The sequence below is a fragment of the Chionomys nivalis genome, chromosome 11, assembly GCF_950005125.1.
Source record: "Chionomys nivalis chromosome 11, mChiNiv1.1, whole genome shotgun sequence".
NCBI lineage: Eukaryota > Metazoa > Chordata > Mammalia > Rodentia > Cricetidae > Chionomys > Chionomys nivalis.
In genome coordinates, this window is record NC_080096.1 from 32,367,014 (window position 1) to 32,392,860 (window position 25,847).

Here is a 25,847-nt window from a genome sequence, read left to right on the forward strand (position 1 = left end):
AATTAAAAAAAAAATCAAGTTACATACTTCCAAAGTACAGTGGCACCAAATATACATTACCATTCCAAAGGGAAAGAGTCAGGGCATAGTGAGGAAACACTGGGCCAAAGCAAGACTGGCACCCAGCAGGGCAAACTCCACATCACCGCAGCCTTTCATTCCCATCGTCCTCCTGCTCCTGCCCAGTCGGATGTCTATATTTTCTTCTTTACAAAACGACGATGATATCCACCAGTCACACGGAGTGATTAAAGAGTCAACAATAATGGAAAAGAAAGAAATCAAACTCAAGCCGCTGCCATTGCTCAGTGGTTGCTGACTGCATTCCTTCACTGTCTACTGTCTGCTGCCCGTAGTTCCCTTCTCTTCGTAAACAGTGCTATCTCTTACAACAGGCCTGCTCGCTTCTCTCCCGGGCTGATGCGTGTATTGCTCTGCTTATGAGTCCTCCCGTGCAGACTACTGTCCTAGCGGCAGAACCATGATCTGCTCACAGACTGCACAGCGTTCCTCACTCTTCTGGCTTGTCTATATTGGGTCCCCTGCTGAGAACGCCCTTCTGCCCTCCCAAGTCCCTAGGATAAGTGCCTCACCTCCCCGCACCCTGTACACGTCTCTGCTTGAGCTGATCCTTTAAGGTTTTTTTGTTTTGTTTTGTTTTTGACCTATCTTCTTGCTTCTGGGTTATAAGCATTTTGAGGACAGGATCCAACATGGAAGCATCAGCCAAGAGTGGTGTACTTTTGAAGCAATTCTCCAGAGAACCTTGGATGGAAGGGGGATGAACATACCCAGTAAGGGCTCCCTAAGAGCACAGTGGTCTTTAAGAGCCCTCATTTTATTTTCAAAGTTCCGTGCTCTATTCCATAGTACAAATGTGCTGTTCTGGTATAGACTTCTCCATGAAGTTTATTTAAGTGTATGAGTGTTTGCTTGCATGAACATATGTGCACCGCATTCATGCCTGGTACCGGAAGAGGACAGAAGAGAACGTTGCACCCCTGGTACTGGAGTTACAGGTGATCTTGAGCCTTCACGTGGGTGGTAGGAATCAAACCTGGGTCCTCCAGATGAGCAGCCGGTGCTCTTAACTGCTGAGCCATCTCTCTGGTCCTCTCAAGTATATTTATTACTCCAATAAATACGCCCGCTTTGAGAAGCCTCGACCTAGTGGGCCTAGGGACTGTGCTCTCTGGAAATAAAGACCTGCCTGATCCTACGTAAGGAAATCAGACACAAGTCTTTTCTGTGAGCTTCTGTTGAGACTTAGCCCTTCTCTGGTGCTCACATAGATGCTGAGGTACCCGTAGATGACAAGCCTGTGTATACAAATGTTGGTCTCTCAAGTAGAAGTTTGAAACTGGCAAATGGCTTAGAGAGAATTCAGGTCACAAAAGTGAAAGGAACTGTTATTTTCTTCCAAATTAGTATAACTCTGACCATCCAGGAGGAGATAGAAGTAGGGAAGTTGATTGGTACTACAGCAGGGGCTGTGACTGACAGGCTACTTCCTCAGTGTCCTCTGTCCTACCCACCAGCCCTCCTCCTCTCAGAGCCACAGAAACCATGCAGGAGAGCTTGTCACTTGAAGTCTAGTCCTCCCTCTTTCAGATGCGGCGGTGTCCAGCCTTTTCTCGTGACAACAGACGCTGCCATCTACGAATGTGCTCGGCCACATTGACAGCTCTCGCGGGACGCCCATGCCCTGGGGCCACAGCTGAAACACACGTGCTCAAGTCCATGCTCTTTCTGCCAAAGAAATAGAGGGATTTGTACTCAGGAGGCAGCTCAGGGGTTCTTGCAGAGGACTCGGGTTTGGGTCCCATCAACACTGGCACAACCATCTGTCTGTAACCCCAGTTCCTGAGGGTCCAACACCCTTTTCTGACCTCCAGGAGCACCAGACACACACATGCACAGATATGCGTGTAGGCAAAACACTCATACAAATAAAATAATCTTTTTAAAAAAAAATTTAATGAAAACAGCTGGGCTCGGGAGGTGGTTCAGCAGGTAAAGGCCCTCGTCACTAAGCCTAATGACCTGAGTTCAGTGCCTGGGACTGACATTGAAGGAGGGCACTGGTTCCTGCAAGTTCTCCTCTGACCTCCACACAGGGAGCTCCCCTCCCCCACACCTTGGAGTGGGGCTGCATGCAAAGCCCCAGCTGCCGGAACAGAGCAGTTGCTGGGGCCGTTGAGATTGGGTGGGTGTTTTTGCCAAGTATCTGGGTGGTGGGTGGAAAAGCTGGATGTGTTGGGTTACTATCTAGTCACCACGCAGACCCTCCTCTCTCCGTTTGGCTTCAGGAACCTTTCTGGTCCGTGTTGTCAGATACAGCGTTCATGCAAAGATCCCCACCCTGTGGCGAGAAATGGGTGGCCGCGTGGTGACTCTGGCGCTGTGCCCTTTTGGAGCCTGTTTTACAGAAGCAACGCGGTACCATTTGCTTCATCTGGTGATATCACTGCTCGGTGTTGTCCTTCCTGATGTCCTAGCTTCCAGTAACTCTCCCAGTTTGTCACTGCTCTGCTAACAATGGCCACAAATGCCGCTGTCACCCAGAACCCCAAGGAAAATATGAGTAGAAATGGGTTTTCTGGCTGTGTTCGGTTCATCGTGTGACATTTTGAGCGTGAACAGAACAGCACATCTAGCCGCATCTCCTGGCAGGGCTGCTTTCGAGGCTTCCACCAAGCTAGATTAGATCATAGATCTGCTGCCGGGCACTTGGCTCACGCTCAGTGTGCTAATTCCCTTGCTCTTTTCACTACCACCCAGAAAGAGGGTGTGTTTATGTTTTTAAAGAATTCAAGTATAGAAACAAAACCGAGCTGGAGCCGTCGCAGCAGGCCCCTGCCCGAGCCCTGGGAGAAATGTCTGTAGCGCACAGGCCAACACACAGGGAGGGCTCTGGGGAGCGTCCTCCCCGTCCAGGATGAAGACAATGGCCAAGCCCCCACATGAGGTTAAACTGCAGTAATGTCAGCTTCAAAATCCTCAGTTAAACAGGAGCGTAGACAAAAGCTGTAGAGAGATCCATGTCTGCACAGTGACAGCCAGGGTGGAGTGGATTGACCCCACCACCTGTGTCTACAGGAAGAGACTGAGGACAGCCCACGGACAGACAGCCCAGCACTACTCACTCCCTGCAGAGGGCCTTGTTACAAGAGTTAGAAGGTTAGAGGGGTAACAGCGGAAAAGACAGGGACTGTGCTGTCCCTCTCAGGTAGGGCTGGAACACTCACCAAGCACACAGGGTCTAGAGAAGGTTCATCTGGGTGCCTAAGGGGAGCTATGATGGCGTTGAGTTATTTTCTTACGTGAAGGCTGTTTTAGTGGGAAAATTCAAATGGAAATGTTTAATAATCAAATAAGATGACAAAAGCCAAGCAAAGCCACGGCTACCATTTCCCCGTCGCACGGTTGCCCCAGAAACAGCTCTGGTCACTGGAGACGCTGGTCTTCAGGAAGGAAGAGGAACTGAGAAGGCAGTGATGGAGCGTACTGTGCTGAGGGGCTCCACCACCCCAGCTAGGGACTTGGCTCTGCCTGAGCAGTCAGGTAGTGGATTGTGTGTTACACACTCAGGCTTCTCTCGTGACTAGTGTCCAGTCCTCTGTAAGATGGTTCTAGAATTTGGTCTGTTGGTTACAGAACACCCGTCACTGATCTGTAGAGTCCTTGAGATTAACCCTCGAGCTTTTTGCCCCAGCCATCACCCCATCTCCCATTGCACCGATTAGCATTGCAAGTCAAAGACTAATTGCTCTTGGTGCAACAGCTTGGTACTTATTTATGTACTCTGTAACACATGTCCTGTGTTAAATGATCCAGGACAGGGCACATCTCCTACTTTTTACTGACATATGTTGATTTTACAAAATAATGAGTTTCCATTGTGATTTTTCTTACATGCATATAATTTACTTTTATTATATTTACCCCTCCCCTCTTCTGTCCTCACCCCTTCCAGCCCCTTCCTCTTCCCAAATTAGGACAGAAAGCTGTTTTGGTGAACACCTGCTCATGCCTCGGTCTCTGCAGGCATTCGCACTTACACGTACATACTACACACATGCACACATGTTCCTAATTTTAAAAAAATCTTATAGTTTAGTAACATGCCTCCAAATCATACAGCTTCCAAAATGACACGGCCAGGATAAAAATCCAAGCAGGGACTCCATTGCCCTTGGATTCTTGTTGAGTGAGTGAATGAGAGCAGGAAACGGAAGCAGAGTTTGAAAACAAGTGAGCCCCAGAATGAAAGTGTGCCCTGAGGCGTGTGGGGACCACAGGTGGGAGGAGTTGGTTTGGTGGGTCAGGGTCGATCTCCCCTCTCCCACCCTCCCAAGAACATGGTCTCTGCAACTGCCCCATCTCTGAAGCATCGGGAGTTTTTGTCCTTCTGATCAGTGTATGAACATGCTGAAATACTTCTTGTCCTCAAAACAACAATAAAAACACATCGCCATCCTTACCTCACCTTCCTTCTGGCCGTTTCTGTCTCCCTTTGTAGCAGACTCCTCAAAATAGCCTCCCGTCTGACCCTAGTCACCCCTTGCTTCCTCTTAAGCCCGGTGGAATCTGAGTTGAGCGTCCACCACTCCCACTGCCTCCGTACCCATACTCCCACCCACGCCCACTAGTGAACCAGCTTCCAGGGAAGTCAGCAGTGGCCTGCATGTTGCCCGAGTCAGTGCTCCAGCCCAGGTCTCCCCTGACCAGCCTACCCTATTGACACCACTGCCCCCTGTGGGACATCACACTCTCTCTCCTGGATGTCGTTGTTGTTGTCTTGGAGACAGGCTCTCACTCTGTCACTCAGACTGTCATCAAGCTTGTGCCAGTCCTCCTGCCTCAGCCTCCTGGGAGCTGGGATTGTAGGCCTGAGCCACCTTGCCTGTCTTCCGGTTAGTTTCAGTTTTTTTGTCTCCACCTACTGCTCCATCCTGGTGCTTCTGGCTGTCTCCCAGGTGTTGATCTTCCCAAGGCACATGTCTGTCCAAAAGTAGCAATTCTCCCTTGCCATCGAATCCAGACGTGAGCTAGGTGTTCAGTCTGCTTCTGCCACCTTATTTTCCTTATGTGTGTATGTTGCCTGCGAAGACCCCCAGATGTTGACTTCTGCAGACATTAGTCAGCACGGCAACTCTCCCCTGTGATTGAATGCAGACATGGCCCGATGCTCAACGCCTGGATGAGAGCTCTGCCTGCCTCTGCCACCTTCTGTGTCTCACCGCACTTGTGCGGTTGAGAAGATGGCCAGCCCTCCACTCCTCACCAGATCCCAGGGATCCGCATTCCCACTGCATAAGAGGCTACAGGTGGGATTTTTCTGTTCCTTCACCCCCTTGTCAGCGGCCTCCGTGGCAGCCTCTGATTCTAGATGTAACTTTCCGTCCATTCACTGCCCAAGACTTGGCCTGGTTCCCTAAACTCGGCCCTTCTGAGCGAAGTGGGGGAGTGGACGTTGGGTTTTCGTTTGAGCACCAGCATCTGGTCTTCGCCTGAAGAGCGTGCGGTTTGCACTCCTCACCCCAGGGGCTGGTTAGTCACGTTCGCAGCACAATGGGCACTCTCAGTGGATGAAACGCGCAGTCTTCCACAGTGAAATGCCAGCTGCAGAGCAGGAGAAGAACAAGGGCAGAATGATTTGATCAGACATCTGGGGACCCCCTGGCATTTGGAGTGGGTGCCTAGAGAAACTAACTGTTCTGGCCTGAGGGAGCCGGCGACCATTAATCTTGGTGGGTTTGACCGCTGTCTGCCCCAGAGGTCCCAGCTTGCAGGATGACTCAGACCCCTCAACACTCCTCCTGTTCTTCTCTCACTGGGACATTTGGGAGGCCATTTCTAAGGCATTTTGATTTGGTAATAATTGACGTGCCCCGCTATGCCCTGGCTGGCTTTCTAAATGAATTGGCTGGCTTTCATCATCCCTGATACTGGACCACCTCGCACACCTAGGAAAAGCAGACTCCTGCCTGCCCTGCCTGTCTCCCACTTCTCTGCCCTCCATCTGGCCAGCAGGCTCTCCCCTCTGCCATGGATGACCCTAGCCTAGGCGCCTAGGCCCTCCTTCAGTCACCTTCCACAAGCTGAGAGCATGAACTGGGGAGAGGGAAGATGCGACCAGAGATTCATCTGTCGATCATTCTACAATGCGCTGTGTCATGAATGGCAGCCGCCATCTGCCGTCCAACTTCTTTGTAAACGTTCTGGAATTCAGAAAACCCACAGACACTTGGTACAAGTTGGACAACCCTGAGGGTAAGGGCTTTGGAGACATGGCATGAAGGCCAAAGTGCTGTGTACATACTTTCAAAGAGTGGGGTGAGGCCTTCTTGACCCTCATTTCTACCCATATCCTGCCACGGGAACTGCTCCTACTGGTGCTGGGCTCTAGGCCAGCTTCTGTGACATGGTGCTGGTAGTGTCGCGTCAGTACTCTTGACACAGGCAGACGCAGCTGCACGGTCCGGCTCTTCATCTCTCTGAGCTCCAAGAGTCTGTTAGTGATGCACGCGGCACCCATTCCCAGGGCTGCTGAGAGGAGGAACTATTAGTCACCGTACTTTGTCCCGACGCTTCCAGTAAGCTCCGTAATTGCACTGACGTCTATATTTCATTTCCAAAAGACAGTTATTTACATAGGAAAATACAGGGTTTTTTTCCTCCTGTTCGAACCTTTAAGTTTGTTTTGTTTATCAAATAAAGTTTCAGCCCCTCACTTTGCATTTGCATCTCATTGGCAGGGAAGGCTTACAAATGTAGATTTCTAAAATTCTGCGTATACTTATCAAGCAGTCCCTTACATAAGGCCCTGGACTAGACCTCCATGGGTGAATTGGACTTGACACCCAGCGGATGATGCAGCAACATTCCTGGCTGTCCAGCAGAGACACACACACCCACACTCCAATCCCTGCAGGGGCCCTGCTGAGGGCCAGCTTGCTGCTGAGCCACACCCAGGGGAGCAGCCAGGCACCGGAGAATTGCCCAGCGTATGTGAGGGTGGGGGTGGGGAGACAAGGTTGGAAATCAAAACTGGCTGGTGACACAGCTGGTGGGCCTACAGTTCTGGGGTCCACGGGGTCATTTCCTGACGATGTCCTGATGTTTTTCAGACTGCTTGGGGCAGAACTGTGGTAGAGGGCCGTGACTCCAGCACCACACTGAACACATCAGGATGTAGAAACCCGATGCTGTAGGTCGATATAGTCTCACAGCCAAGACCAGGCCCGGACACAGCCCTCAGGCAGGGCTTGCATCTACCCCGTAGCTTCCTGAGATTGCCTTGTCTGCGGGTCATAGCAAAGGGAGGCTGTCGGCATCATTTTGGTTCTCAAAAAAAAAAAAAAAAAAAAAAAAAGTACAGGGGTCTCTGCATGCCCAATCTCTGTTCAAAGCGTGGGCAGAGGTCTGATCTTGAGAGCTGGTGCTTTATTGGGAAACAGCTCTCCTGTGGTGGGCAGTGCTGCTGGGCTGAGAGCAGGATAAGGATGGTGGGTAGGGAGGCTGCCAGAGTAGAGAGGGGCAGCTGGCTGTGGGTCAGGGAATCACTCCCGCAAAGCCCACGTCTGAGTTTGGTTTTGAAGGAACTGGTGGTCTCCACAAGGAGGACCAGGAGAATTTCAAAATAGGCGAGCATGCTCAACTGAAAATCAGCCAGGGGATTGATTCTTCAGTGGCTCGGTAACACACATTTGCTGTGTCTCTCTTCAGGGCACTGTGCATGGTCGCCACTGGGTGGATCAGAGTGGGTGGGGGTGGAGGGGATAAAGGCAGAAGAGACTGGGCACATCGGGACATGCCAGGAAGGTGCGAGGGCCCGTGCCTCCCGATGTGTCAAAGCCTTTGTAGTCATGTAGGCACTGCCTCATTGGTGGTCAGGCTTACTACAAAGGATCTGCACAACCGAGAGGGTTCCTTTTGTGGAGGCCATCGAGGGACCTTTTCTAGTGGGCTGTCTGATTCTCTTAGCAACTTGGTGGGTTTCATTCCTAAACCCTGATGTGGAAAGAGCCTGAAGTGCCTATCTTTGGGAAGAGCGCTGGATTCCATTTCAGTCCCTGCGGCTCCTGGTGAATTGATAATCTACCCGCTGCTCTGGGCCCAGCAAGCTCTGACCGTCCTTCTCTCCCACAGGCCTGCCGAGCTAGCCACCAAGTACGCAAACTTTTCAGAGGGAGCTTGCAAGCCCGGCTACGCTTCAGCCCTGATGACTGCCATCTTCCCCAGGTAAGTGATTCTGTCCCACAATGCCTGAACAGTGTGGGCTGTGGCTCAGCCCTATGAAACATCTTAGGGGCTTGGCCTCCTCCTGAGGAAATACGTTTGCTGTAAGCCCCCTCCTCTGGGCCAGGGGAAGGACTCTGCTTCCACAGGTCCCACACCACCCACTCTGCTTTTGCCATGTTTAACTCCCATTCGGCCTCTAAGAGTTGTGCCTGGCCCTGCAGCACCTTTAGAAGAGAGAGAGGAGGTAGAATCTGCATGGCTGGCCCTGGAAGCCAGGTGTCAAAGCATTGACACGTTTGGTCCTGGGATCCTTGGTTAAACCAAGCTGGGTCCTACTGCTGGCCTCAGGGAGACATATCCAAATAAAGCAGGAATGACGAATGCTTCCTGAAGCTCTCTGGATGTTAGCACCTTCCCTCTCTGTCGGTTTTGCATCTGGGTGCCTGATCTCGCTGATTTCAGACTAGCCAAAAGAATGTGTGCCGGGTATAGTCAGTTCTGTTTACCAAATGCCTTTATCAGGCCTCGATGTGGAATGGGGACCAAAGAGCTGAAATTGTTCTGCCTCATCTCTAAGTGCTGGAGATTCAGTGTCATTTTGTTCTATAAAGAAAAATGGTGAGAGCTGAAGAAAGGGCTTCTGGACACCGAGATGTGGCACTCAGCTCACCAGAGTGCTGGGGGCAGCTCTGCTTTCTGAGGGAAGGACTTGCCTCCCATCGTTAGAGCCCAGGCTCAGGACATACAGTTTGTTTTCACTGAGGGATGCTGAGAAGCAGCTAGTACCAAAGCAGATGCAGGATCTTGAGTGGGATGTGCATTCTCTCACCCACTGTGAGCAGTACCACCCAGCTGCCTGTGGAAAGCAGGGGCTACAGTTGCTGGTGCTCAGATTGGTTCTCAGTGCGGGCTCTGCCTTCTGAGCTGACCCCACTGCTGGCGTCCTCTGGCTGTAACTGAATCCTCTAGAGTGTGAGGCACTGTATTCTGTCTTACACAAGCTGCACAACTCCATCCCCTAGCCTAGACACTTGTGAGTTTCCCTTGACCTGGACATAGGTTTCTTCTGTTATTTTAATTGAAAGTAATACAAATCTGCATGCGTGCGTGCCTCTGTGTGTGTGTGTGTGTGTGTGTGTGTGTGTGTGTGGTGGTGGGGTGTGGCTCTCCATCCCTTCCCCAGAGACAGTCACTTTCATCACACATGGAAATATGTTTTATTGTTCTGTAGTTCACTTTTTACTCCTAAAAGCTATGTTACAGATTATTATATTACTATAATACAATAAAGTCCATCTTTGTTTTCATATTTTTTATTTCTTTAGGGGATGCTGAGAACTAAAACCAATGTCTGCCCCTAAACTATATGCTCAGCACCCCATATCTTTGGTTTTTGTTTGTTTGTTCTGTTTTGTTTTTGAAACAAGGTCTTACTGTGTAGCTTTAGCTAGCCTGGAGTTTGCTGTATAGATCAGGCTGGCCTTGACTTCACAGAGATCCACCTGCCTTTGCCTCCCAAGTGCTAAAACCCATATCATTTTTAAAATTATTATATAACATAATTATATCGACATAATTTTGATAAAAAGTATTTGTTGAAGTTTATGTACAATAAAATTTGCCCTTTGATGTCGTTCTGAATTTTGACAGATGCGACCATGTGAGCACGGTAATCGGTAACACATCTCCCCAGGATTCCCCACGCTACTTCCTGGAGATCCCCTCTCTCACCCTCAGCCTCGGCAAGCACTGGCCTACTTTCTATCTCTGTAATGTTTCTAGAACGTCTTAGGCATGGAATCAGAGTGTGCAGCTTTCTGAGGGAGCATCTCAAGTTTGATGTGATGTATTCACAGTCCATGCATCTGTTGTATACGCTGGTTGTCTGCTCCTTGTGGCTGCTGAGCAGTATTCCATAGCAGAGATGTGAGGCTTCTGTTCACACAGAAGCGTACGGTAATTCCAGTGTGAGGCAGTTATAAAGAAAGCCGCCTGGGCACTGGGGCGTGGCTTAAGGGGAGGAGAGATCCATTAAAACACAGAGTATGGGCTTTGTCTGGATGCCTATGTTCACCTTTCTAGACCTAGGAGTGCAGTGGCCGGGTCAGTGGCGTATGTACGGCTCGTGTGTAAGAAACTGCCAAGCTGTCTTTCCGTGTGGTTGTACCAGTTTTGTGTCCCACCAGCTGTAGCTGACGGTCCCACCTACTTAACGTCCTTCTCTGGGCCTGGGTGTGTGTGTGGCGGGGGAGTGTTATTCTCTCCGTGTCTTTACAGGGCAGGAATTTTTAATATTGATAGAGTCCAACTCATTACCTTTTTTTTTTATGTATTAAACTTTGGGTGTTGTATCTAAGAAATATTCTCAAACACAAGGCCAGAAGTTTCTTTTTCTTGTTTTCTTCTAGAATTGTTATGGGTTTAGCTCTTGAATTTAAGCCTCTGACCCGTTTAGAGTTTTGTGGGGGTTTTTTTGTTTTTTTTTTTTTGGGGGGTTTTTCGAGACAGGGTTTCTCTGTGGCTTTGGAGCCTGTCCTGGAACTAGCTCTGTAGACCAGGCTGGTCTCGAACTCACAGAGATCCGCCTGCCTCTGCCTCCCAAGTGCTGGGATTAAAGGCGTGCGCCACCATCGCCCGGCTCCGTTTAGAGTTTTGATTTGTATATGGTGGCATGTAAGAACTTGGGATTTCTTTATTTGCATATAGGTGTTTGCTGGTTCCAAAATAGTGTTGGCAACTCTGACAACACACACATGTGCATACATACACATACATGCACACGCATGCACTAAAGTACCTTGGTTTTATTGAATTATTGAAAATCACTGACATGTGCATTGCTATTTTGCTGATCTTTGTCTGCCCTTGTGCTAATGTCACACTCGACTGGACGGTCCTTTCTTCTGTTACTAAGGACGGTTTTATTTCACCCCCTCAGGTCCCATCGCCTCTCCTTTCTATTCCACTTACTGTTTATCGTGGCACGTATGTGAGGTGGGGCACGCCACAACATGCATCGCACGGTCAGAGGAAAACTCCCGAGTAGATTCTCTCCTTCCTCTTCTTTTTTTAAAAATTTATTTCTTTTTTATTCATTTTACATTCCACCCCCAGTTCTCCCTCCCACCCCCCTCGCCAACTAAAGTTTAAATTGCACATCAAACCCCACACACTAATAGTGGGAAACCAACATCCCACTCTCGCCAGACAGAAAATTGCCCTTCTACTTTTTTGTGGGTTCTGGGAGTGGAATCTGTGTTCTCACTTTGTAGTGAGCACTTTTACCCCCTGAGCCATCTCGCTGGCCTGGTACTGCCTATTCTTTTTTTTTTTTTTTCTTGCCTTGCTATATTCAGTGGACTCTTCAGTATGCTGTTAAATAATATGATTATTATATTTTAACAGTTTGGTCAGCTCACCCATCCCTGGAGGACACAGAGTAGATATGACTGAAACTTTCTGTCCTCTGCTCACGTGATTGGCCCACTCAAGTCAGCCCCCATTCAGAGGCTCTCCAGGTATCCACCAACAGTCTCTCATTAGAGTAAAAGATGTCCTTGTCACCCCCAAAATTCCAAGGAACTTGGAGTTCTATGTCAGATGTTCCTGTCACTTAGAAAATTGCAAAAGTCTTAGGAGCTCTGAGTCAGGAATAAGCACCAAAGACCAAACATTAGAGCAGGAGACCCCTGATTTAATAGTAGAAGACCCCAATATTAGAGCAGAAGACCCCAGTATTGGAGCAGAAGGCCACTGGTATTGGAGAGAAGCCCCCCAGTATTGGAGCAGGAGGCCCCCCCAGTATTGGAGAGAAGCCCCCCAGCATTGAGCAGAAGGCCCCCCAAAGGCATGTGAGTAGGAGAACTTTCAGGGAAGAAGGGTTCCTTAAGTGGAAGAGGGATGAGGGAGAGTGATCTGTGGGTGAAATGACCAAAGTACATTATATACACATATGAAATGTCAAAGAATTAAAGACAAATTTTCAAACAAGGGAAAAATTTCCCCCTAATGTTGTTATTTTGAAGTTTTTAGGAACCAGGGGCAGAGACCTAAAAAAATAAAGTACAGATATGTATTTTTTTCTAACTTCCCTTAATGACTTTTTTTTTTTGACTCATGAGATCTTTGAAAGTGTTATTTAATTTCTAGTTGTCTGAGGGTGTATATAATCAAAATGTACTTTTTGTGGGTTTGACACTTTTAAATGATTGAGGTCTGAGTTTTGGGGCAAAATCTGGTCCGTCTTGGTGGATGTTCTTGAGAAGAGAATATTTGCTCTTATTGGGGACTCTACAAATGAGCATGGTTGATAGTGTTTGTCAAACCACCATGTCTTTACTGGCTTTCTCGCCACTTAATTCTGACAGGAGTTGAAATCGTCATTCATCAGTTTTTGGTTCATTCAGTTTGAAGCTGTCATTTGGTTCTTATACACTGTGGTTATCATATCGCCTTTCTGGATGTCTGGATTTGGTTGATATTTTGAAATGTATAAATGTTTCCTTTTCACTAGTAATTATCCTTGTAAGTTTCTTGTATAATGTCAATCATGGCAACTACTTCAGTTGATAAAAATTAGCTCTACTAACTCATTTGCCGTGTGTATGTGGATACACACACACACATATATATAAAGGGATATATTTTTTTTCTGCTCTTGAGCTCTTGCATGCATGGTGGGGTAACAAACAGTCCATCCTTGCTTTTAATATGCTAGTGTCTTTATGTCTTCATATTTAAGATAGTTTCTTGTATACAGCACATAGTTGAGCCTTGCTTTTTAATACAGTATGATAATGTCTGCCTTTTAGTGAAATATTTTTAAAATTATATGCCATTTATATGGAAGTCATCAATATGAGTATGGTTAAGTCTACTATATTACCATTAGTTCCTATTTGTTTCTTTCGTTTCATGCCTCCTTTTGGATTAATTACATACTATGATTTCATTTTACCCTCACTGTTGGCTTAATAATTGTATTGCTTAGTTTTGTTTTTAATGGATGTTTTGAATTTTATAAGGTATATTTTTAATTTATAATTACTTTTAAATAACCTTTGTATAGACTATAACAACCTTATGCAATATTTTTCCATTCTTTGTGCTGTTTTATCATGCATTTTACATCTATTTATCCATCTATCATAAAGTCACAGTATTGTTTCATTATTTCTTCTTGACCCACACATATATGAATAATTTTAAAAAATAAGATATTTTGAATATACAAAGAACTCTTAAAATTCTTCAACAAAAAAAGAGCTACTTGGTTTTAAAATAGACAAAGAACTTATATAGGCTCCTCTCAAAGGAAGATACACAAATGCCAAGAAGTATATGAAAAGATACTCAGCATGACTAATTAGAGAAATACAAAGCAGAAACACAACAAGAAGCCACCTTATACCTAGTGCTACTGTCCAAAAACCAGAAGATAGCGAGAGCTTGTAAGGTGCAGAGAAATTAGACCCCTGTGCACTGTTGGGGAGGTAGGGTGGTGCAGCTGCTATGGGAACCAGTGTGGTCATTCCCAATGTCATTAGACTAGCATTAGCATGAGATCCAGAAGTCCTTCGTCTGGGTGCACAGCCAAAATAATGGAAGTCAGGGACTCAGGAATCTGTGTACCCAAGGTCGTAAAGTCATTGTTTATAATTGCCTAATGCTACAAGCAACCCAAGTGCCCATCAGCAGGCAAAGGGAAGACAAAACAGGTTCGGACAGTGAAGTCTCATTGCAGTATGAACCCCTAAGATGTTACACCTAGTGCAATAAGTCAGTCAGAAAGGGACAGGCGCTGGTGACTGCAGTAACATAGTAAATTTGTATCTCCATCTGCTGAACCTCTTTTGACTGTGTGTGTGTGTGTGTGTGTGTGTGTGTGTGTGTGTGTGTGTGTGGCTTTTAAGGTTTGCCTGGCTGAGGAGCAACTCTTCCCACAGCCACGCTGCCTTGTAGTGTTTTGTTTTGTTTGTTAGAGACAGAGTTTCTCTGTGTAGTCTTGTCTGTTCTGGACCTAGCTCTGTAGACAAGGCTGGCCTTGAACTCAGAGATCCACCCGCCTCTGCCTTCTGAGTGCTGGCATTGCCTGGTTTTTCTTCTGCTGCTTTCCTTACCGACAGTGTCATATGGGGCTTCCCCTGGTTATGATGCTCTTTGTACTCATTTGAATGGAGGGGTTTTTTTTTTAATCTTGAGGGTTTGTGGGTTCATAATTTTGTTTTGTCTGGTTTTTTTCTTTTGTAATATCTATGACTAAGTTTAAGCCACATTATTCATAATTGTCAAAAGGCAGAAACAATCCAAGCACACATGTATACTTTTAATTTCTATTCCTTTGGGTCTTTTTTTATGTCTTCTGTTTCATTCTTTTTTATGTCCATGTTTTGTTTTATTTTTTATTTTATGTTCATTGGTATTTTGCCTGCATGTATGTCTGTGTAAGGGTGTCAGAAGCCCTGCAACAGGAGTTATAGGCAGTATGAGCTGCCTTGTGTGTGCTGGGAATTGAACTCATGATCTCTGCAAGAACAGCCAGTGATCTTAACTGCTGAGTCATATCTCCAGCCCACATCTATGGTTTTTTTCTGCTTAATGAGAATTTTTGTAGTAGCTGTGTGATGATCTGAATGAGTATGGCTCCCATAGGCTCATTTTTAAATGTTGGCACCCAGTTTGTGGAGCTGTTTTGGAAGGATTAGGAGGTGCGGCTTCATTAGAGGAGGTATGTCACTGGAGGTGAGCTCTTGGGTTTCAAAACACCATGCCATTCCCAGTTAGCTGTCCCTCTCAGCCTCCTGCTTGTGGTCAGGTGCCAGTTCTCAGCTACCGTCAGCACAGTGCTTGCTTGCTGCCGTGCTCTCTGCCCTGACAGTCATGGATCCCAACTCTCTGAAACTGTAAACCTTAAATGAACTCTTCTTCTGTAAGTTGCCTTGGTCATGGTATCTTATCACAATAGAAAAGTAACCAAGGCAAGCTGCTTTAATATTCCCCTCTGCTAATTCTGGAACAGCTTCTATTGATGTATACTTTTCTGGTTCTTTACCTGACAGTTTTTATTGGACACAATAGGTTTTTATCCTGTGCTAGATCTTGCTGTATTCCTTTAAAAGGCTCTGAATTTTGGTACATTTAATAAAGTTGCTTGGAAACAGTAGGGGCCCTGTAGGCTTGTGTGAACAGTGTTAGGCAAGTCTTGAGCAGTCTTCTCTAGAGCCATTTATCCCTCAGATGCAGTAGCCTTCTGAGAACATTGCCCAAAGACTCCTGTGTTAGCAAGTAAGTCCACTCTTGTTGATGTATTCCGCCCTGCCTTATATGAGCAGAAGCAGCTCCTAGTCTGGTGTGAGCACCAGATATTTGTTTGTTTGTTTGCTTGCTTGCTTGCTTCCTCCCGATGGTTCACTTAACCCCAGCATCTCCTTCCCTATGTGCTCAGATCAGTACTTCACCAAAGATTTGGAAGGTGCCCTTGCAGATCTTCAGAGCTTTCTGTACTGCTCTCTTGTCTAAAGCAGTCTGTCCTGTGAGATACAGACTCTGTAGCCTTCCTAAATGTTGATGTGTTTGCTCACCTCAGAAAGACCTTCCAGCTCTGTTTAGATTCCCATCCTCATTGAAGATTGGGCACTGTCCCCACGCAGTGACCTAGGCCCTATGGGGCTCACTGTATTTCTTCCTGAAGACCATTGTTTTATTTATTTTTCTAGTTATTGAGTTTGGAAGATAAATCTTGTCCCTGTATTCCATGATAGCTAGAAGCAAATGTCCCCTCATTCTGTCTGTCTATCTGTCTGTTTGTTTTGAAACAGGGTCTCATATAGTATGGCTGGCATAGAATTCATATGTAGCTGAGGCTGGCCTTGAATTCACCCAGTGTGCCGGGATAGCAGGCACCCCCTTCCCGATTCCTCTCATCTTTTTTTTACATAACATTGCCCCGGGTAGATGCTCCATATTTTAATTAAGCAGTTCCTTTTTGATGGACAGTTTCCAAACTTCACTCTTAAAAATATTACCTTATGAATAACCTTTTTTGTACATTACTTCTCACACATTCAAGATTATGTAAAGTGCTATTTCCAGATCAAAGATTGTAAGCATTTTTAATTTTGGAAGTTACCTGCAAGTTGTCTTCTGTAATGGCTCTTAAAGTTTGCCTGCATGTGTGTTGGTACCTGATGACGCTTTCTGTGTTAGTTACCTGTCCTGTTTCTGTGACAAAAGACCTGAGAAAGGCAACTGGAGGATAGAGGGTTTATTCTGCTTTACAGTTGGAGAGGATGCAACCTGCGTGGCAGGGGAGGTGTGGCAGGGGAGGCGTGGCAGGGGAGGCGTGGCAGCAGGAGTGTGAGCTGCTGGTCGCATCGCATCTACTGTCAGGAAGCAGAGAGATGAATGTTAGTCTCAGCCAGCTTTCTCCTTGCTGTCCAGTCCTAGACCACGGTCCCTGGAATTGTATCACCCTTTCAGAGCGGTCTGCATGTCTCAGTTAACTGACTCTGGATAACTCCGCCCCACCCCCACACACACATACACACCCCTATACACAGAGAGAGAGAGACAGAGAAAGAGATGCCCTGAGATTTGTTTCCACAGTGATCCTGAGTCCCCTAGAGTTGACAGTCAAGACTGACCATCATGACATGTGCTGGCCTGTGCCTTTAATCTTAGCACAGGCAGAGGCAGGTAGCTCTCTGGAAGTTTGAGGCCAGCCTGAGCTACAGAGTGAGTTCCAGAACAATCAGGGCTAAGTAGTGAGACTCTCGCAAAAGGAAAAAAGAAAATTCACCACCATACCTTCCTTTTGTTTTCTTCTGTTACCTTTAATTTAATAACTTCTACTTAAATTATTAATCTATTCTGGGTTTTGGTGTTAGGAATGAAGTTGGAGCTTAGGTTTCTTTCTATGTGAGTAACTAATATTTCTTGATACTTTGACCAAGAACACTGTACAAATGTAAGGCTTGGTTTATATTATAGTGTCAGTATTTTTTTTTAAATGTAAAGAAACAGTTTTATTTTACAAAAAATTCAAAACAACTTTACAGAAGTTGTTTGGTTTTATCAATGTAATTTGTTTTTATCAGCATAAATTGCTTTTAAATATAAATAATAAACTAAGAACATATGCATCAAACTGTGCTTTTATTCACTGACACGGGCACACCTCCAATAAGTCTATATAAATGAAAATGCATAAATATGTACAAAACACTTACATAACAAGTCATATCAACCTTCACTCTCCAGGACCCTAGTTTTTTTTATGAGAATACTGGCAAATAGAGAAAAATATCAGTGCACCTGCTTACATATGCATGTAAACCCCAAAGTGATATGAAATGGAACATTGGTGCTTAACATGCATGACCATAAACACACAACATATTCTAAAACAGAAATTCCTGAAACACAACAGCATGACATTTTCACCAGTGAGGCAGATTCAACAGTAAACACAGAAATACGATACCTGAAATGTCCGTGCTCTAGATAACAAAAGCGAAGACGCCAAGCAGGAAAGCCACCCAACCTCCTGCTGATGAAATTCTCATGTTGAAAATGCAAAGACAACTTCAAAGGCTCAATAGTGCAGGGCCATTGGTGGCGGCTTTTAGAATAAAGATTATTTGAAAATGGACTTGTGGAAAACAGACAAACAGTCTGTAAATGATTCCTTTTCCTTTGAAGAGCCTGCTGCAGACTCGCTCAGCGCTGACTCGTGGGCCGCTGCTGCCGCCTAAAGCGCTAGCATTGGGTTCTGGTGGGAGCCACAGGAAACAGTCTGAACCAACATCTCAGTCTCCACCAGCCTGCCTTCGAACTCCTGTATGACCCAGAGGAAGCTTGGAAACCCAAAGACACCAGATTTGTGTCATGCTGGGCCAAGGGAACCTTCTTGGCTAGCAATAGTGCTATTCTGTAGCCTATAATTTTCATAAAGGCATTTTTGATCCTGGCGATGCACTCCAGACATTTCCTAGAGATACCCCTGAGCTTTTCTGTTCTAGCACTGTCTCTGTGGAGGTGGTCTCTGCCTTCACAGAGAGCAGCTCTGCACCAGGGCCAGTACTTGCTACATCGTATTTTCCCGTTCTGTTGCAGATAGCTCTCAGCCTGGCTGCCGTTGTTCTTTTTTGCTATTGTCTATCTGTCTGTCTGTCTCTCTTGGGTCTCTCTATGTAGTTCTGGCTGCCTTAGAGCTCTCTGTGTGGAACACGCTGGCCTCAACTGCCCTCGTGTTCTTTGTGGATACATTGCCCGGGCACCAGAGGAGAGGAATGGATGTCATGTGTGGCAGAGCCCCAGTCAAGCCTAGTTCTGCTCTCTTCTGTATCTGATTAGCCCAGCTTCCACCCGGAAATCAGGCTGAAATACAGGATGTGTCAACTGTCTAGCATCGTCTCTTTTTTCCTTATTTTTTTCATGTAATATGTTCTGATTATGATTTCCCCTCCCCAACTCCTGCCAGATCTTCTCTGCCTCCCCTCCCACCCAGATCCATGCCCTTTCTTTCTCTTATTAGATAACAGACGTCTAAAAAATAAAAATAATATAAAACCAAACTCGAGTAGGGCAAAACAAATAAAGAAAACAAGCCAAAAGAAGAAGAAGAACCAAAGAAAAAGAACAAGAAACATGTAGACACCGAGGTACATATGTTTACACACACACAGAAATCCCATAAAAATACAGAACCAGAAACATAATACATACACAAAAGATCTGTAAGATTTAAAAAAAAAAACCCTTCAAAAATGCCATTGAGTTTATTTTGTGTTGGCAGTCTACTGCTGGGAATGCAGCCTGCCCTTACGAGTGATTTGTATGCCCAGGGAGACTCTTTTGGAGAAAGCTGCTTTTCCCTTTGTGAGCCGTTGTCAATTGGAGACAGCTTCTGGGTAGAGGTGGGAGCTGGGCCCCCATCCGGCTTAGACCCATGCAGGCCCTGTTCATACTGCCGAAGTCTCTCTAAGTCTGTGTGCGCGTCCAGTCCTACTGTGTTTAGAAGGCCCTGTTTCCTCGGCATCCTCTGCCTTCTCTGGCACAGCGCTCTATTGCATTCTCTTAGTGGAGAGCTGCAGAAAGAAAGTGACCCTGGCATCTTGCAGTGCACATTGTGTTGGAAAGACATGCATGTTGGTTGGTGTCCCCAAGTCCTTGTGGCTTTCTCACGTAACAGACTGTGTGAACTTGGAGAAGTCTGAGCATCACTGCCCATGTTAGTTAAGACAGTGAGATCCAATGACATCTCCTGGGGCTAATATAAGTGTTAGGTCTTTCCAGTAAGTTGAACATTTAGCAAATGAATTCTGTTTACCAGTGATTTCCATTATATTTAGATGAGTTTGGGGTTTTTGTTCTTGTTGTTTTGCTATGCGGGAAATACACATCTCAGAGTAGATCTCAATAAATACTTTAAGTGTTTTCAAACAGGTTTTCAACCTGTGGGTCGTAACCCCTTTGGGGTTGCATATCAGCTATTTACAGTAAAATTCATAACAGCAGCAAAATTACAGTTATGAAGCAGCATCGAAATAATCTTAAGGTTGACGGTCACCACAATATGAGGAACTGTAGGGCTGGAGAGATGGCTCAGCCGTTGCTCACAACCAAAAATATAAGAGTTCAGTTCCCAGCACCCACGGCCGTCTCTCCAGCCACCAAAAAAAAAGAAAGAAAAATATGAGGAACTGTATTAGAGGGTCACAGCATTAGAAAGATTGAGACGTCTATAGGAAAAAATTTTAATTCATTTGAATGTGTCACTGAGAACCATTGTTGATATTCCATATTCCTGGAAATCCTTTATTTATACATGTGAATAACTATTTCTGTTTATTTATTCATTTAATTTTTATGTGTGTTCATATTTGGCCTGCACGTATGTCTGTGTGAGGAAGTTGGATCCACTGGAACTTGAATTACAAACAGTTGTGAGCTGTTGAGTAGGTGCTGGATCTTGAACTTTGGTCCTCTGGAAGAGCAACCAGTGCTCTTAACTGCTGAGTCATCTCTCAGCCTATGAGTAGCTCTTTTGCATATTGATAGAAGAAATGATTAAGTTCATTGAGTATCATATCTTTTAAAAATGAATTATTTATATTTGTGTGCCTGTGTATGCGCCTGAGGAAGCCAGAGGGGTATCAGCTACCTAAAGGTCCAGGCAGTTGCTGGCTGCTTGATGTAGGTATTGGGAATCAAACTCAGGTCCTCTGCAAGAGCATATGTGCTCCTTAATCACTGAACCATTTCTCCAGCCTGAGTACCATGTCTTTTATATGGTGACCAGTTTGGCCACTCAGTATTGAGTGTCATCCCCAGGCAAAGAGTGAAAGCCACAGCCGCTAATGGCCCTGTGCTGAGAATTTTTATTCTATTTCTGTTTTAATCTTCTTGACAACTTTATGAGATGGATTTTATTATTAGTCCAGTTTTGATATAAAGAAATGGAGACACAGAGAAGTCAAGGAATTTGTCTGAAGTCACACAGATATGGATGAAAGCGGCCACACACCTTTAATCCCAGCACTCGGAAGGCAGAGGCAGACTGATCTCTGTGACTTTGAGGTCAGCCTGATGTACAAGAACTAATTCCAGGACAGACCTCAAAGCTACAAAGAAACCCTGCCTCGAAAAATAAAGGAAGGAAGAAGGGAGGGAGGGAGGGAAGGAGGGAGGGAGGGAAGGAAGGAAGGAAGGAAGGAAGGAAGGAAGGAAGGAAGGAAGGAAGGAAGGAAGGAAGGAAGAAAGGAAGGAAGGAAGGAAGGAGTGTGTGTGTGTGTGTGTGTTAAACAGAACTCATTCTGTAACCCATGCTATTCTGACTATTCTGAACTTCACTGCATGACCTAGGCAGGCCTTGAACTCATGGCAGTCCTCTTGCCTTAGCCTCTCAAGTGCCTTAGCCTCTCAAGTGCCAGTATTTACAAGCATGAACCATCATTTCTGGTTTAAACTGGGTTTTGAATCCAAGTATTCTGGCTGCAGAGCCTGCATGTCTAACTACTGCATCCTACTTCCTGTCACAGCTGTGGACGGATGCTAGTGGTCAGGGCACAGATGTCAGCCAGATGCTGCCCATGGCTGCTGAGGCAGTGGTGGAGCTACGCCCTTTTATGCAGCTCTACAGGGCACACTCTGATTTGGTAGGCTCGGAACTGTGATTCTTGGACTGCAAAGCCTTGGTCCAAGCTGGCTGCATTTCCTAGAATACAAGGGTGGCCACCCAGACCATGTAGAGCTCTCTGAGGCAGGAAGTCTGGAGGCAACATAGTCCCTGTTGCCTGTTTTAGGGCCCTTGCGTGACAAGGTATAGGACGCCTGATGCACTGCCCTGGGGGCTTTGAAAGCTTGTGGGCTCCTAGCCAGGGTAGCTGAGGAGCTGGTATCCCCACATTCCAAAGCACGTTCCTCTCTGCCCCTCCAGAGAAGGATCCTGGGACGTTTATCTCTACAACTCCAAGGAGGTGTGGTAAGACTGAGTGGCATAGATTCTGTCCGTCCCATACTATAAATCATAGAAACCAGTCTTCTTTCCCATTGAGTAGAATCACCATGCTTCCAGGAAAATGCCCAGCCTCCTCCACACGCCAGGAGTGTGATAAGGACTTCCTGTTTGTCCCATCCTGCTAGCCCTGAATCTGTGTTGCCCAGCCTCTGTCCTCACACCGTCTTTAAATGCTGTTGTCCAGATCACCCCAAAACCTTCCCTGACAAATGCAGAGGCAGCCGGCCTGCTCTTTTCACCGTGGCCTAGAAGCTCTGACTTGTCGTCACCCAACCCCCACGTCCTCCGACCCTGAGGAGTCCCCAGTCTTTCCTGAAGGCTCCCTCTGGTCCTGTTGGCACGGCTCTCCTCTCTCATCGCCCCATTGCATCAGCTAGGGTATTTAGCCAACAGCTCTCTTAATCCGGGCTCAGCTTACTTCCTGAGGGGCACCTCCACTTGGATGACTCAGTCATCGCAAACCCAATATTCCCCAGATTTCAAATACACTGAGTCAGATGGCATCGCAGATTTCAGGAAATGACAGCGCAGTCCACTTTCACCTAAGCAGAAAGTCTAGAGTCTCACTCCCCACGTGAATTTCTAAGCAGCCCCAGAGTTCCAGCCCTTCCCAACACTATGAAATTTCTTCTCTGAAGTCAGCCCCTCCCTGTTGTCACCAGATCCACCAACCTCTCCCACTGCTGGGGAACCTGGGCCTTCATTCTGTTGTGTTCTGGTTTCTTCTGTCCCTCCATGGCTTCTTCGTTCTTCATTGTGCACCCCTTGGTTCCTTCTACAAGGTTCCATTCAGTTTTTTAGATGCCAAGGTTCCATTCAGTTTTTTAGATGCCAGGGGCATACCCCTACTACAGTCAGCCAGCCATACACATGGAAAGTCGTAGTTGTTAGGGCCCCCACTGCAAGCTGGCCACAGTGCTGAATACCATTCTTGGCCTCAACCTCTGCACAGCAGCCCCACTGGAAGCGCTCTTAGGTCCATTTTATAGATGGGAAAGCTGCAATTTGCCCACGGTTACAGTAGCCCAGAGCCGGGACCAAATTCAACAGCCCCATCCTATCCCTTTCTTTTCTGGGCTCTGAACCTTGCACTTTTGTGGGGAATGCAAATTGTTTTTGTTTGGAGGACGTGTTAAGGGGTTTTGATCCGTTTCCCTCTGCAGCAAAGACCTTGGGTGCTGGCTGGGCTTCCCTCTGAAAAGATCAGGGCCACACAGAGTCGAGACTCCTCTGCAGAGTGCAGGAAACTGCTTAAAGGACTGACAGCCAATGCCTGTGCTTGAGCTGGACTTCGGCTTGAACTGCCACCTGTGTCTGGTTGGCTTCTTGGCCATCCACTTTCCCCGGTTCCCAGGATATTCTTCAGCAGCCAGTGTTCTGACAGCCTCTGGAAGCCAGTCCACTTTCTGGTTTTCAGTTAACTTTACCCTGTGGTAGCTTGCTTGCCCTCCGTTAACAGTCAGGGAACTCACCTCAGCAGTACCCCAAAGCTACGTCCCCTTCTCTTTCCTCCTTGCTCTGTCTTCCAACCTTCATACGTGGGGCTTTAGTGGATGGCCAGAGCTGAGTTTTTTGTTTGGTTCATTGTTTATTTTTTTTAGAGGCCTTGAGACCCACACTGCTTTGCTTGCTGTTGACCCACTGTGAGCTCCCTCTGATCGTGAATTTGTGTGCTAGGCCTCAGTCTTCTATCTGGTCCCAAAGCATCAGAGAGCATCTTTTCTCCTGCCCCAGGGCAGGGCCTCAGGTTCTCCAGGTAACTTCCAGTAACTTCCACCCTAAGATAAGACAGGCAGCAGCCTCAACAGAACGCTCCAGACTGGGTATCTGCCATTCCGGAGTCTGTGGTATATCGCAGGACGAAAAGCCATATGAACCGGTCCACATCACAATTTTCTACAGACTAAAGTTTTGGAAACTTTCATAGCAATTACAGTAAGTTTATGCTGATGAATCTAATAATTTTGAGATGGGGCTTACATTTTCCACGGGTCTTTAATTTCCCTAGTGGTTCTTTTTTGTTGTAATTTGTACAGTTATCATTCTGGGACAGAAGTGAAGTGTGAAAAGCAAAAGCAGTTGGCCCTTCTCGGGCCTTGAGAAGTACTGGACCATGCTGGGAAGAGAGCAGGCTTTGGACACCAGCCTCACCATTCAGAACCTACCTTACCCAGCAGCACTGCCTGCACCAGGGCTCAGGAAGGCCGTGCACAGAGACACTTAGCACAGCTTGGTTACCCTGGAAAGGCCAGCAACCCTTAAGCCAGAGTAAGGAGAGGTTGGTTGGTAACCCAGATGAGGTAGGAAGTTTGGGGCTTTAGTAGAACGGGGAGGGCTGCTTAGCTTAGTAGCACAGCCCTTGGTGCAAGCAAGCAGGCAGGCCGGCTGCATTCCTGTGGTATTTGAAGACTGATCTCGTCAGATTAGCAGCTTTGCTTGTTTTGGTTCAGGTACAAGATCCCCACGTGGGGAGCGCTGAAGCCCATGAAAGCGTGTGAGTGTGTTTGCCTGCCCCCAAGCTGTGCCACTACTGGGGCTCCTTGCATCTCAGCCCCACCCCCTCCACAAGTCCTTAGGGTGGAGAGCAGGCTGCCTGACTGCACCTTCAGGATGCGGCCCACTTTCCCTGCTCATCTTCCCCCGGAGAAGGAGGTCCCTGTATGGCCGTTCTCCACAAGTGACCAGAGCTAGGAGAGAGAAGCCTGGCTTAGGCCCGAGTTCTCCCAGTGGGGGCAAGTCTGTTGCCATGCCTGCCTCTCCTGGAAATTCTCCGCTCTGCTTTGCCTGATAATACAGAGTCTGTGTCTCAGCAAGTAAGGGAGCTGAGCTTAGTGGCTCATATCTGTAATTCTAGCACTTGGAAGACCGAGGCAGGATAATTACTAAAAGTTACAAGGCCAGCCTGGGCTATATAATGAACGCTAGACCAACCTGGGCTACAGTCTGAGAACTTTATCAAAAGGCCAAAAAAAAAAAAAAAGTAGTGAGAGGGGCTACCTCTGGTAGGAAAGACACGTGTCTGACCCCTGACCCTTGACAGCATCATGTCATGCCTATCAGTTCACAGTGTCTGTGTGTCTCGTGTTAGAACAGACCCATCCCCCTCTTTCCCACCCCTGTTCTCAGGGCCCAGCTAGGGTTTCCTTCAACCAGACTTGACATAGCTGGAAGACAGACATCGTCACTCCACTGCTCAGCCCTCCAGATAGAACATCTGGGCCCAGGGCCAGCTGTAGAACTCATCCCAAGAAGCAGATGCCCAAATTGGGCAGGAACTCCAAGTGGGTAAGGCATGTGCTTGGGGCTTGGGCTCAGAAGCCGTCTCCGTGGGGCATGATTAGGGCTAGTTAGTGCTTGACGTGGCCACTGACCCTGACCTCTTGCCTGAGAGGTCACTGTGGACACACAGCCTCTGATCAGTCTCCATCACTCTACTCATTCCCAGTACACCGTCAGGCTCAGTCAGGTTTAAATGTAGGACTTTGTTCAGCGTATATTCCCACCCCCTGCCTCCGAGTGCTTCTGGCCGGCACCTCTCTATGCCCTTGAACTTGTCTCGGAGATTGTCACACATAGGTGCCCCTGATGGCCAGGGAAGTTGTCTCTGTTTTCCCCTGCCCTGGAGGAAGGAGGCAGTGAGAATGACCACCAGTTGGAGGAGGTACCATTAGCTCGTGGGGTTCCCGGAGGAAAAGAAATAGGGATCTTGGTTGTTGTGGCTGCCTCTGGTGGCTCTGCCAGCTCTGCTTGTCACCAGTCTTACTCGGGGAGAAAGAAGAAGACTCAGGAGGCAGCAGAACAGAGCACAGGATGGCACCCATGCCCAGCACTGGGGCGTGGGGAAGGTGTGTCAGGGAGGTCAGGCTCCTACCAGCTCTGTCTCTAGCCGCCTGACAAAAACTCATTGTTTTGCGGTCTCAGTCTCAGATTGTTGGGGAGAGCTTGGGTTCGGGGTCTGCAGGCACTCCAGCAGAGCTGTCTGCACAGGAGGAGGGAGAGGGTAAGCCTGGTCGTGTCATCTCTGGCCCCGTCCTCACTCACACAGGTACTCAACTCAGGAGAAATTTACCAGGGGAAGAAA

At 47.0% G+C, this 25,847-nt stretch overlaps 1 protein-coding gene across 3 annotated transcripts in view; it reads left to right on the forward strand.

Moving 5' to 3' along the window:
- Positions 1-25,847, forward strand: part of St3gal3 (ST3 beta-galactoside alpha-2,3-sialyltransferase 3) — a 220,504-nt gene that overhangs the window by 126,787 nt on the left and 67,870 nt on the right. For all 3 annotated transcript variants that reach the window (XM_057784235.1, XM_057784238.1, XM_057784236.1), the window contains one exon: positions 8,155-8,247. In XM_057784235.1, coding sequence (XP_057640218.1) covers positions 8,155-8,247 — 93 coding nt within the window. The remainder of the gene's footprint in view (positions 1-8,154; positions 8,248-25,847) is intronic.